We start from the raw sequence: 12,985 nt of genomic DNA, 5'->3' as shown, positions 1-12,985 counted from the left end.
TTCCTATATTACTCTATTTGTGCTATCTGGGATCACATCTCAAATAAACTCTTTCGATTCTTCTCCCAGAGTCAGCTTCTGGAAGAATCTAAACAAAGAGAAATAACAACATGAATAAGAAGCATTTTAGGTTCCTTTTCTACATTTAAGGTAGAGTGTTAGGTGAGGAGTTTGATTTTTTTCAAACATCCTCATTTGTCTTCTTAAAATTGTGCTATCCCTACTCTGCAGGTAATTTTGCTTCTGTAACTGGAGTCCTACAGATGGCACTGGTTCAGAGAGACAGGCCTCCTACCATCTCTACAATGAATGAATGAAATTATTGGTCAGTCTCAGCTTCCTGACATTAATTCACCCTTTGCCATGGCATATATTGCAGCTTTTTTGTGAAGCATTAGGGTAGACAGCCTACATCTCACTTCATCTGGCTTTCTTGTGGTCATCATATATTTTCCATGGAGTTGATTCCCTTTGCATTCAATTTCCTTCCCGCTTATTTGGTATAAAATCAACTATCAGCCAAACTCAGCTGTGGCACATTTTGGGGCCAAGTGCCTGTGGCTTCAAGGCTTTTCTATAGCACAGTGCAACTGCTAAACTGTTTCTTCTAACTGAGTCATTGGCCTCCATCCCTACCCCTGCTGAGAAGGAAAAATGTGCAATACTGACTGCTAATGCTTTTTTGTGATGGGAGGTCTAGAGATCTAGAGGAAAACAGCCATTATCTGCTTTGTCCCAGTAGTTCTCACACGCAATGGCAACGCATCTTGGGAAGGCATAATCTGATGAGGGAAAGACGTTTTAAAAAGACTTGGCAGACTGGGGTGGAATACGCTACCAATTCCCTTCCCCACCTCTTAAAACTTGCATTTGTTTTTGTCCTTTATCATATAAACAACCAGACTGGTTGTTTTCTGAACAGAGGCCATTTCAGCTGTGAATGAACCCAGTTGTGGCTTTCTGGCTAGAGCTGTGATTCTTAGCAGACACTGAGGTTACTGAGAGAAAAAGACCAGGACTCCTGGACCAGGCATTTGCCTTCCTCAAGCCCACTTCCTGCCTCCTGGGAAACAAGGAAATGCAATCAGAAAAGGAAATCCAAGGAAGTTACCAAGTGAACTAACAAACAATGGACTCATAATGGCTCTCTAGAAAAAAAAATATATTTTTTTCATTTCTGCCAATCTCAAATATTTCAGAGAAGTCTATGAACAGATGAAACAGAGTTAAGAGAGCTTGGAATATACTCACAGAAGCTAATGTCATTCTTCTATGACCTTCCACAGAGGTTAGAAAGTCAATAGGTTGGATTTAAATGGGCTCATAATCAGTAAAATACTAGAGTGGCTTTTCAGCAGCTTTTTCAGCATAGGAACTTAATTAAGGCATGAAAAGAACTGGCTTTATCACACAGCTTTTATCTGTCTTTGTCTTTTGGGAAGAAAACCTATCTTATTTGAGTTGACCCTGTTCATTGATTTCTGTTCTTTTATTTCTTGTATTACTACACAGATCATGCATATACAAATATTTAAGTGAATGCCACCTTAATGGTGAGACAGATCATTAGGCCAGTCAATATCTCCTCCAGATGAGTGGTTTTAAACTGAGCATCTTCAATCTCCTGGGGTTTGGCAGACGTGCCTTCAGAGGAAGGTATGGAGCAGAAGAGGAAACAGGAGTAGGGTAGCTATCTTCAGCTACAATTCATGGTCCCCAATTCAACCAAATAGTGCTTCTACTGGTTGGAAAAACCGAAAGGTTTTTCTTACACATTGACCAACGAGTGAGCCATTGTTAGAAGAAACAGACACAAATAAAAGTATGCTGTGTCAATGGCGGTCTGAAAACTACTGCTATGGATGCAAATTGCTAACTTCTAAATAGATGACACTGCCTTTTCTGAGCAAGTCCTAACAGAGGGCTCCACGTGGAGTCCAGAGTAGTGCAGAGAACTCTGCACTGGGACACAGAAAATACAGTTCTACTCTCAACATTGTTACTTCCTTAGCTGCCTCTTCTACGACCAGTGAGATAGGGCTAAACGGATAAGTTGCTTGTAGACAAGAGATCCTGTGATTTTGAGGCTTCCAGCCAGGACTTCAGGAGTGATAACAGCTAAGACCTTAGTGACAGGTGAGAAAGGATGAGCCATGAGCACAGCCCTTTATTTATTTTTTTCCCTCTCAGTGTTCAGCTACACTGACATTACCCATCTTTCACTTTAGATTCTGTTAAGGCCATTTGTAGAAAAGTGTTTGCTTTAGTTTAGGTTCTTCTAAAAGTAGGCTTTGAGATAAGGATTTGAGTGCAACAATGGAAGGTAACCTAGGAACTAATGGTTAGGGGAGTGGAGAAACAAGAAGGGAAGAAAAGACAGCTAATAAAGAGTTATAAAGTAGGTTACAGTTGTTGGCAACTGGGTTTCAAACCTACTTGAGAGCTTTGGAGGATATGGAGAATACTTATTCAACTGTCCCACACCGTGGGCAAGGAAGAGAGGTACTACTTCCCGAGGGAAATTTACTCCTGGGGACATGAAGTCCTGGACACTTGGAGGCTGGCTGTAGTTGGGCTGAGAGAAAGACCTGGAGAGTTGCAGGAGATGCTGTGGACTAATTGGAACCATGAATGCCAAGGGATAGGGGATAAGCACTGATGTTTACTGGTGTTGGTATCATCCCATTTTATAGATGAGGAACCTGAAGTTCAACAAGACAAGTCAAAGTCACTTAACTGGCTTAACCATAACACAACACCAGCTTCTTTTTAAAATTATGGCATGTTTCACTTCTTGAGGATACATAATACACATTTATAAAAATAATCATCATTTTGATAACTTCTACCTAGTAAAGAGAAATGGTGCTGGGAAAATAATGATTTTTAAAATTCTAGTAGGAAAATTCAGTGTTAAAGTAAATAGTAAGATTCCAGTATAAATCTTTATACTTTAAAATATAATTATAATTCAACTTTAATAAAAATACACATAAAATATTTATTAAGTCAGAAATGAACATTTCTGCACAGAAATGACTTGCCATATTTTTTCAGGTTTCATCATCAAATGAGTCTAATTTATTATTAATTGCAATAAGTTAAATAAGCCTGTTAGCCAAGACATAGCAGCATTCAGGAAAGTCTTGCCCAATGTGCTGAATCTCACTTTTAGACCCATAAATGGGTTGAAATTATTTGGCATAAATACTAATTCTTATTTTTCATTAGTTCAGACCAACAAGAGTTCAATGGGCAACAGTTAAGATATGCAACCTTCTTATCATGAGCAACTTATTTAGTTCTTCCAGTAAATCTCTCAGAATATGTTCAAAGATGAGCAAAGTAGGGGGTGGAAACGGTCAAAGGTTTTAATGGCTTCCTAAGGTATCATAATAGGTGGATAAAGAGTGATGATAAGTTGTTGATTTCTGACCAGTTTTAGTGAGACCTGCTGTTTTATCTGCCTGGTGACTAGTCTTTTTTCCAGGTGGCACACCCAGGCTGAATTTCAGAGAACCACCTCTCTCCCACTCTCAGCCCAAGCAGTTTAGGTATCTGACTCTTTATTGGCTCTAGGGGGAGTCATGTGACCAGTGTTTGTCCAATTGGTATACTCCATCCTCCAGGCCACAGGGGTCCTAGTTCAGGAGTGGTCCTGGCTGGCTTTTAAACCATGCTCTGGTTTCTGGGATTTTGATGGAACTATGAGTAAGAGGAGTTTCTGCATACTGAGACTGGCAGGCCTGGAGCTGCTGGTGGCTTTCTTGCCAGGAGAGTCTGTCCAAGAATTACAGTCAGTACAGAGAACGTCACTGGGAGATGAAAGACGGGTCTTGAGGACATCATTTGAGCCCCTGGATAAAGTTATGCTGCAAGTCATTAACGCACTCGCTTTTTGCCTTTATGCACCAATTATAAGCATATATGTTTATATGCATCAATTTCTTTCTGTGCTTCAGTTTCAGTTGTCATTTTTCAACTAAAGGAGTTCCACCTAATACTGCAGGCTGCAAGACTCCCAAACCCAGTGCCCAATCTAGCACACTCGGAGTGCTTCTTGCTGCTGATAATAATGACACAATATAGTTCACTTGTAGGAGTTTCTTAAAATGATATTGAAAATACAATGGGGTTATTTCTAGTGATGCAAATCATTATTCGTGTAGGTGGATTTGGAACAAAAATGCTTTCTATACCTGAACTTCTATTTGCTTGGTTTAAAACAAAATAGCTCTGCTATTATTCATTTTGAGTTCACCTATTAAACTATTAACTCACAGTATTTTAGTAATTTAATTTCAGCAAAGCAGGGAGGCTTTCATATGCCACACCTCGTAAAAATTTAAGGGAAAGAACATGTTAAAAAAGAAAATTACCTTGAAACATTTGCTAATATTATAATCTATTATATTAATTCAATTGTTTAACAAATAGTTATGAACACCTGCTTTTCACAGAAGAATTAAAGTATGAACAAATTAAACTGTTTTCTTTTGGTTTGGCAGCTTAAACAGTATTTGGTCTTCTTTCACAGACATAACTGCTGAATCTAGAGGTCTATAGGCTGTTACCTAAGGCACCAATACAATATTTCATTTTTCATATGAATTTTACTCACTGTCTTCCTTCTAAAGAGTTTAAGTGATAAAAAATTAACAGTTTAAGAAACATTAATCTTCAAACTTACATTCATGACTGTTCAATAGAGGCAGGGGTCATTGTGTAGCCCTATGTTAAGCATAGTTAGTCCTCAAGTGCAAACAACATGGTAAGGAAGAAACATTTGCTGACTTGGGGCCGCATGAATTTTTTAGTGTGTGATTTTAAATTGTAGAAATAAATCTAAAATCTAACTCCCTTGAGAACAGTAGCTTCTGCAACAAGATTCCAACTCAGTGCAACCCAAACACATGAACGTTTGGCCTTAGACAGCACAGAAACCTTCCAATTATTTATAAGCAGTGCATATCCATAGAGACCGAAACTCCAGCGTGGAGTGTGGGTAACACACTGATGGCAGCAGCTGAGAGCATCACCGATGCTCAGCTCTTCGGGCTTTCATTCCGTGCTTCCAGGTGCTGTGCCTATGCTCAGTCTTAGCCATTAGGCTTTTAGCTACATTAAAATTTTTTCACTTAAATGAAAATTACCTTCTATGTTAAAATTTTATAAAATGCACATAATACTAAACATTAGCATATGTCAAGTTTGTGTGCTGTCTATTTGTTTTACACCAGACTTTAGAATACGTTTCTTGATATCAGAGAGTATAAGTGCATTTTTGTTACTACATATGTATATTCTGGCTTCTCAGGTGGTGCTAGTGGTAAAGAACCCACCTGCCAATGCAAGATTAGCAGGAGATGTGGGTTTGATCACTGGGTGGGAAAAATTCCCTGGAGGAGGGCATGGCAGCCCACTCCAGTATTCTTGCCTGGAGAATCCCATGGACAGAGGAGCCTGATGGGCTGCAGACCATAGGGTCACAGAGTCGGACACGACTGAAGCAACTTAGCATGCCTGCTTGTATATTCTGTATGTATCTTATTCCCATTATTTTATATCAAATATAGGCAAATATGGAAGTGTTTTTCTCAGATTAATGAGACTGAGTTTGGGGGTCATTTTAATTAATGCTTGAACACATTTGAAGAACTAGGCAAAATGTAAAGTACAACAGAAAAAAATATAATATTAAATTTAACTACTTATTTTCTTAGGTGTTTATTGATTAAAATGGAAACTTACATTACCATATGTAAAATATACAGCCCATGGGAATTTGCTGTATGACTCAGGAAACTCAAACAGGGGCTCGGTATCAACCTCGAGGGGTGGGATGGGGCGGGAGATGGGAGGGAGGTGCAAAAGGGAGGAGATATATGTATACCTTTGGCTGACTCACGTTGAGGTTTGACAGAAAACAGCAAAATTCTGTGAAGTAATTATCCTTCAATAAAAAATAAATTAATTAAAAAAGATATTAGCTCATTGAAAATTAAAAACTGCTTTTTTGAAGAGTATCTTGGTATGAGATTTTTTTTTTTTTTTTTTAAACTTTACAATATTGTACTGGTTTTGCCATATATCAACATGAATCCGCCACAGGTATACATCTGATCTCAAAGACTTGGTTTCCTTCTTTGCAAAATGATAATGTATATTTTGAAAGTCATATAATAAATGAAAGCTAATTTCCTTGCATATCAATCAATGAAGCCATATAATAAATACTTTATTAAATTGTACTTTGTTGGACATATAAAGGAGTTCCTAAAAATACGTTAAAAGTCAAACATCAAATAATATGAACTGCAAAGTCAAAAAAAACTTTGAAAACATTTGGAAAAAATATCTCAAAGTCTTGGTTACTAAAAAATTGAAGTCTAATCCAACTATTTCTTATTACTACAAACACATATTTCAAAATTGTTATCCTTTTGACAATGTTACAACAGTTGCTAGAAAAACAAAACAATCTTCTCTAATCTTTGTTGTTCACATAAACAGAGCCAAAGCAGCAAACAAAATGACTTGGTGTGAGACATTACAAGTTCATCTTCCTATTGAAGTTTTGGGATTGAGAAATGAATACTGTGGTTAAAAAAAAAATCACATCAAGGCTGACATGGAGACTTCACAATCAATTACCATATTAAGGTGTAGAAAAAATAAAGTTGTAGAAAAATAAATTAAATTGCTATTTTATGTCTTAAATATTATTTATTTATTTATTGGTTTTGTTTTGTAAGATCTTAATTCCCTGACCAGAGGTTGAACACAAACCCCCTGCAGTGGAAGCATGGAGTCTTAACCACTGGACCACCAGGTAAGTCCTCAGAGTTGCTTTATTAAATATACCTGAATTATATATGTCTGCATGATTATGGAATTTATATCTAGTATGGCTGTAAAACGGCACTAAACACTCTTGCATTTGCAAGAGTCTAATCTTAATTTCCATTAGAATCAAAATTGGTTTCTCGAGGATGACAGAGTTTTACAATAACCTATCAGAATATTTTCCTTTGTATCCTCTACTTTGTCTGAGTCATGTATGGGGTGTCACACACTAGATGAAGTACGGACCATCAGCAATGTGGTGTGAGGGGATGAGAAAAGGGCACAGTTTAGATTCTGAAATGCCTCATTGGTTTCACAAGAGCTTTTTGTTTTCCTGGTGTCATGGGCTGTTTTTAGAAGTCTTGTCGGACTTGTTAAAACACTGTTAGTTATTTTTGGCGAAGTTTAGATTTCAGAAGGGAACGGTCAAGCTATCCATGAGAAATTTCCAAGGAGTCTCTGGTTTAATGATAGGGAGAAATCCCAACTCTATGGCACCAGGGAAGAAAGCGCATCAGATCTGAGGAGGCTGGAGGGCTGGCCTGGCAACACCAGCATGTGCTGTTGGGCCAGTCATTTCCTTCAATGTCAGCAATGGTAAGAATGATGCTACAACAAAGGCAAAGTGCCTGACAAAGAAGCTTAGACTAGAATGAAAATATGTAAAGTAATAGAACTAAAAACTAAAGCAAATCATCTCTAAATTCTCAACTAATAACATGTAGAATAGAATTAATGATAAGATATTAGTTCGTTAGTGAAGTCGCTCAGTCGTGTCTGATTCTTTGCGACCCCATGAACTGCAGCCCACCAGGCTCCTCTATCCATGGGATTCTCCAGGAAAGAATATTACTTTGATATTAATAAATACTTCCATTTCTCATTTAGAGGACTAGTTCCAGAAAAAAATGCAATATGCTAAAATAACTTTTAAATCTACTTTTATGATAACTATTCTTATTAATGACCATAAGCTTACCAGAGCTGTTACTTATGAATTACTTGCATATTAACAGGAAATCTATTTCTTCTTAATAATTATTTAATTGCATTTTATTTTCTTTACTCCTTATGGAATATTGTCCAAGTTGGACAATATCTAGGCAATTTACAGTAACATCAGTAATAACATACTAATTTTCTCAGTGAAGGAATTTCAATCCAGATGAGACTTGGTCACTAGTGATAAAGGAAGAACTGATGATCCAGTTCAGAGACAATGATGCCACATATTAATACAATTAGGAACTCCTTGAAACTGAATTTTCATGATCTTATTTTTGCAAGTCTTTTCTCCAGAATCAAAGATATAAATATCTCAATAATTTTCAGGCAATTTAGTTCATCTATCTGATACCAGTTTTTTCCCCTTACAAACACTTATTTTTTTAAGCACAGAAGGACAAAGTTTAAAATATTTTTTCAAGTGGAAAAATTCAATAGTGTAAGCGAGAATAAGATAAGGTTCTAATGGATTGAATATTCTCTTCAGTCTTAGTGATTTAGAAATATCTGTGGGTCATGTCACAGAACTAGAAACAGAACCAAAAGGGTAATTTTTAAGATAGTGAGTTTCCTGTCTGAAGAAAGATGCATTCAGTCATGGGGAAAATTTAAAACAAAACAAATTATTAGATATTTAAAAAACAATATTGCATGCACGCTAAGTCACTTCAGTTGTGTCTGATTCTTTGCAACCCCATGGACTGTGGCCTGCCAGGCTCCTCTGTCCAGGGGATTCTCCAGGTAAAAATACCAGAGTTGGTTGTCATGCCTTCCTCCAGGGGATCTTCCCAGCCCAGGGATCAAACCCGCATCTCTTAAGTCTCCTGAATTGGCAGGTGGGTTCTTCACCACGAGCACCACCTGGGAAGTCCCCCAAATAATGTTACATACACATGTATACATAACAACAACACAAACATCACACAGTGATGGCGATGGCTTTGTCGCTCAGTCATGGCTGACTCTTTGTGACCCCATGGACTGTAGTCTACCAGGCTCCTCTGTCCATGGGATTTCCCATGCAGCAATACTGGAGTAGGTTGCCATTTCCTTCTCTAGGGCATCTTCCCAAGCCAGGGATCAAACCCAGGTCTCCTGTAGTGCAGGCAGATTCTTTACCAAATGAGCCACCAGATAAACATCACATACCAAACTTAAAAAAAAAAACAAAACCCTAAATGACCCTTGGGTCCGTGACTATGAAGAGTGGCCCACTCACAATTAGAACTCGAGCCTCATTCTGGTGTGGGAAAAAGTGAACTGACCTTTTTTGGCGAGGCTGTTGTTAGGTTCATACTTCTCAATCAACACTTGGACTTGCTCTTGCTTTAAAGGTGGGTAAAGTATTTCATTTAGCCGGGGATCTCGCTGCTTGAGGTTGATAAAATCCATCATCTGATCAACTGTAAGGTATGGTTTGCTTTTGGCACCACTAAAAACAGTTAAACACCAGGAAATTAGCAGGTTTTTCTGTCAAGTCTCATGCATGTATTTGCATTTAGCAGCTCTGTAGAAATAAATGCCTGCCATACCTGGCAAGAGCATGCTATACTGGAATTCCTATCTTGCCCTAACACCCTGTGTTGCTCCATCACAACTGCTGTATCTCTGTGGGATGCAAACAATTTGCAATGACTGCCACCAAATCCCAATGCCCTTGAACTATACCAGATGCAAAAGAAAACCACAGTAGGGAACATGCGTTCTGTGTGTGAAGGTGCAGCACTCTAAAGAGAACACAGGTTATGGGTTGCTGTTTTGATTATGATGCTAAACTGGTTTAGTCATCAAATTCTCATATTCTGCTTAATCACCCTAAAGATGTATGTATTACTCATTACTAAAAAGAACCAATATGATTGGGGACATTTTCCTTTTCATTAAAATTATGTTTCAGCAAGAGTCAATAACTCTGAAATGTAGTGTGATTCAAACTTCCCATTTCAATCCTGTTGACAACCCAAAGACAAGTTCAGAGGTACAGATGTTGCAGATGTTCTATCAATTACTGATGGCAATGAACTCAGCAAAGTACTGTGCTTGATTTCCATATTAAAAAATCTTTATTTAGCTTATCAATTTTGGACTGGTCTGTCAGCATGTAGATTTCAGTATATCAAGAAAGTTAAATTGCTACTTCCCCATATTTGCCTTGGTGTTTTATTTGTTTCTTAAAAAAAATAATTTAAAAAAAGTAATGTCTGTATAATTTCTAATATAAAAGCAAATAATTTTTAGCTGGGGGGGGTTTAGTGATCTGAAATTCTCCTATCACTGATGCAATGCAGAGAAGTATGATGACAGGTTCCCGGTTCAGCATTCTTTCTACAGCATGAGTCTATCTGCAAAGACTCTTGCCTACATGCCACTCAGTTCTAGCCATAGTCTTCAAACCATGCAGAGACCCTCGAGAATATTAAGACAATGACACCCTGCAACAAGTCACAGCAAATTTCACTCATTACAAGCAGTGATTGAACCTCAGAGGTAGGAATGTGTGATGGTCTCCAACAAATGAAGCAGAAACACTGCTGTTACTCATTGTACAAAGAATTGCTGACATCTCCCTCTACCACTCTGCTACAGCCACACTGAGTACCACTGAGTACCACTGTAAGCAGGAACAAATGGGTCAAAATGTATTCTCTTACAATTCAGAAAAGATGTTATCAATTTCAGGTCGAGGACAAAGGTTGTTCAGGAAAACTCTGTACACTTCAGGAGTGAAATCTTCTTGAGGTATCGAATCATTCTGGGGAATAAAATAAGAGGGTCAGTAAATGGTCTTTTTCTTCATTATCTTTCCTCCCTGTTTTGTCTCTCTTTCCTCCTTCCCTCCTCCTTTCCTCTTTCTTTTCTTTTAAGAGCTCAGGGTAAGCATTCAGAAAGCATCTATGGGCTGGCATTACAGGGACACTAGTTTTTGAGGTACCAAAAACTAATTTTCTGTTTTCTCATTATATTTTAAGCTTAAAAGTTTTCTCCTTCTGAAGGGATGTTAAGGCAATTTCTAAAGTAAGTTAGACCTAGTGAAACATGGTCTGTTCTGCAATTTTTTTCTTTTAGGTTGCTTTTCCTGATGACTTTAACCTCATTTTTAATTGTGATAAAATACACAGAACATAAATAAGTCATTTTCACCACTTTTTAAGTGTACAGATCAGTGGCATGAAGGACATTCACATTGCTTATGTGCTGTTTAGCAGACTTTTGAATGAATGTATTTTTCTTTCAAGAACCTGGAGAAAGATATTTTCAAAATGAAAACATAAAATTCCAATTTTGTGTCTTTTTTTTTTTTTCAAACAGTGTTCTTTCTTTTTTAAAGTAAACTGATAAGTTGCAACACAGTTTTCATAAGTAGGACACCAGTCATTATTGGTCACTGATTCCCCTCAGTCCTACTGTTTAGAAAGCAAGTCACTGATATAAAAACTGACTTCTGTGACTAAACTTTCTGTTTAGTGCGGCTGCCATGGAAACTGGAAGCATGTCTTCCAGCATTTGTTAACAGGAAGGACACTCTTCATGCTGCTTTTCCTATTTCGGGTATGTGTTTATATGATTATTTTTATTTTTAAGCCCTTAAATCAAAGAAAACATCCTTCCTTTTACCACATTCATATTTTTGTAAATATATTTTTATAGAAGTATCTAAAAATTATTGTCTGAGATTGCACTGCTTGCTAACAGATAAGAAAACTTAGCTCACCACTTGGCAAACAGCAGGAGTCCTATATTTGAGAAATGAATAAATAAAATAACATTTTCTTTACTAAATTGATTTATAGAGCAGGAAAAAAAGTCCATTTTGCAAAATAGCATTTTGAGACAACCAAACAACGCATATCATTTATATATAGCAAGAAGCATTAAATGATTAAGCTCAGTTATCTGGACACTAACTTTGAAATCATGAGTACAAGCAGCCAGTTCCAAGAAGGAAATTCCAACATATTGTTTCATGATGTTTTGCCACTCATAAAATGGGGAGAAGTTTAACCTATGAACAGGTTTCCAAAATTCCATTTAATTTACAAAGTGAGAGAAATCCTTTTGACTGGAGAATGTACACTTTTTTAACTGCCACACTCTCTGAGTTAGACACCCATGTCTCTTATAAGTAGCTTTGAAAATAGACAAAAATGAGCATTGCTATCATATTCTATGTCTGAGAGATACAGGGAAGAGAGATTTAAAAACAAATCTCAAGGAAATAATCAGTGCCTCATTTGGCCAACTCAAGCATCAGACTTTATTGGAGTTGATGAACCCCAAATTTGTTCTCTTATACTCCCCACTATTTCATTACTATTTAGAGCTCACTCTACTTCCCCTCCTCCTGATCTCACTAAAAGCATACAAGCAGATTTTGTCTAAGGTATCATTCATTGTCTTCCTTTTCTTACCGACTTCCTTTATTTTTCTCCTTTCTTGTCTTAGCTTAAAACCTCTTCATCCTACACCAGGTTTTAATTTCCATTCTGTGCTACTCTCACACCATGCTTGTCTCCTGTTTCAGTTCTTATTTAACTTGGTTTTGTGGTTCCAGCTGTACAGTTTTCCGTGTTACTTGCTAACCTGCAGGCCGACACAAACTAGGACCTGTGTGCTGCTTGTTAACTGCTCAGGCTCTGTAGCATATAGCAGGTCCACAATAAATATTTACTAAATGAATGAATGTAATTTATGAAAAAGATGGAAGTTGATAGCAAATATGCTTCCCACAAGACATCAGATTCAACTAAAGCCATTTACAAAAGAGTCCATACACATCATTTCATAAAATGACATACTTTACTAAAACTCTATTTTTTTATTTACCAGCTATAAATTAGAACTTCTTATTAGAGGGGACACATTGATGAAATAATCTGAATAAACACAATATTACTTTTATTACCAGTCGGATGTTAGCACCCAGAAATGGAAAATGTTTCAATACAGTTTCATTTTTCTTTGGCCCAACTTGACTGATGAGGATACCCTTTGGGGTCAGTGGGTGAAAATGAGGGAAAAACGTTTTGGAGAAAAAAGTTGAAATGAGCATCACTGAAAGCTAAAGTGAAAGAATATGGAGGAGATATTGAGGAAAAATCTATGGTCAGTTAATAATTCCTTACATTTTAAGTAA

The 12,985-nt window shown here is 37.2% G+C and overlaps 1 protein-coding gene across 3 annotated transcripts in view; it reads right to left on the bottom strand.

Moving 5' to 3' along the window:
• The window catches only part of PLCB1 (phospholipase C beta 1), an 850,060-nt gene that overhangs the window by 240,882 nt on the left and 596,193 nt on the right, over positions 1-12,985 (bottom strand). For all 3 annotated transcript variants that reach the window (XM_055543363.1, XM_055543364.1, XM_055543365.1), the window contains exons 8-9: positions 10,503-10,603; positions 9,117-9,283 (exon numbers count right to left, since the gene is read on the bottom strand). In XM_055543363.1, the coding sequence (XP_055399338.1) occupies positions 9,117-9,283; positions 10,503-10,603 (268 nt within the window). The remainder of the gene's footprint in view (positions 1-9,116; positions 9,284-10,502; positions 10,604-12,985) is intronic.

The sequence above is a fragment of the Bubalus kerabau genome, chromosome 13 (genome assembly GCF_029407905.1).
Source record: "Bubalus kerabau isolate K-KA32 ecotype Philippines breed swamp buffalo chromosome 13, PCC_UOA_SB_1v2, whole genome shotgun sequence".
Lineage (NCBI taxonomy): Eukaryota > Metazoa > Chordata > Mammalia > Artiodactyla > Bovidae > Bubalus > Bubalus kerabau.
This window is presented reverse-complemented; position numbering and strand designations above follow the sequence as displayed.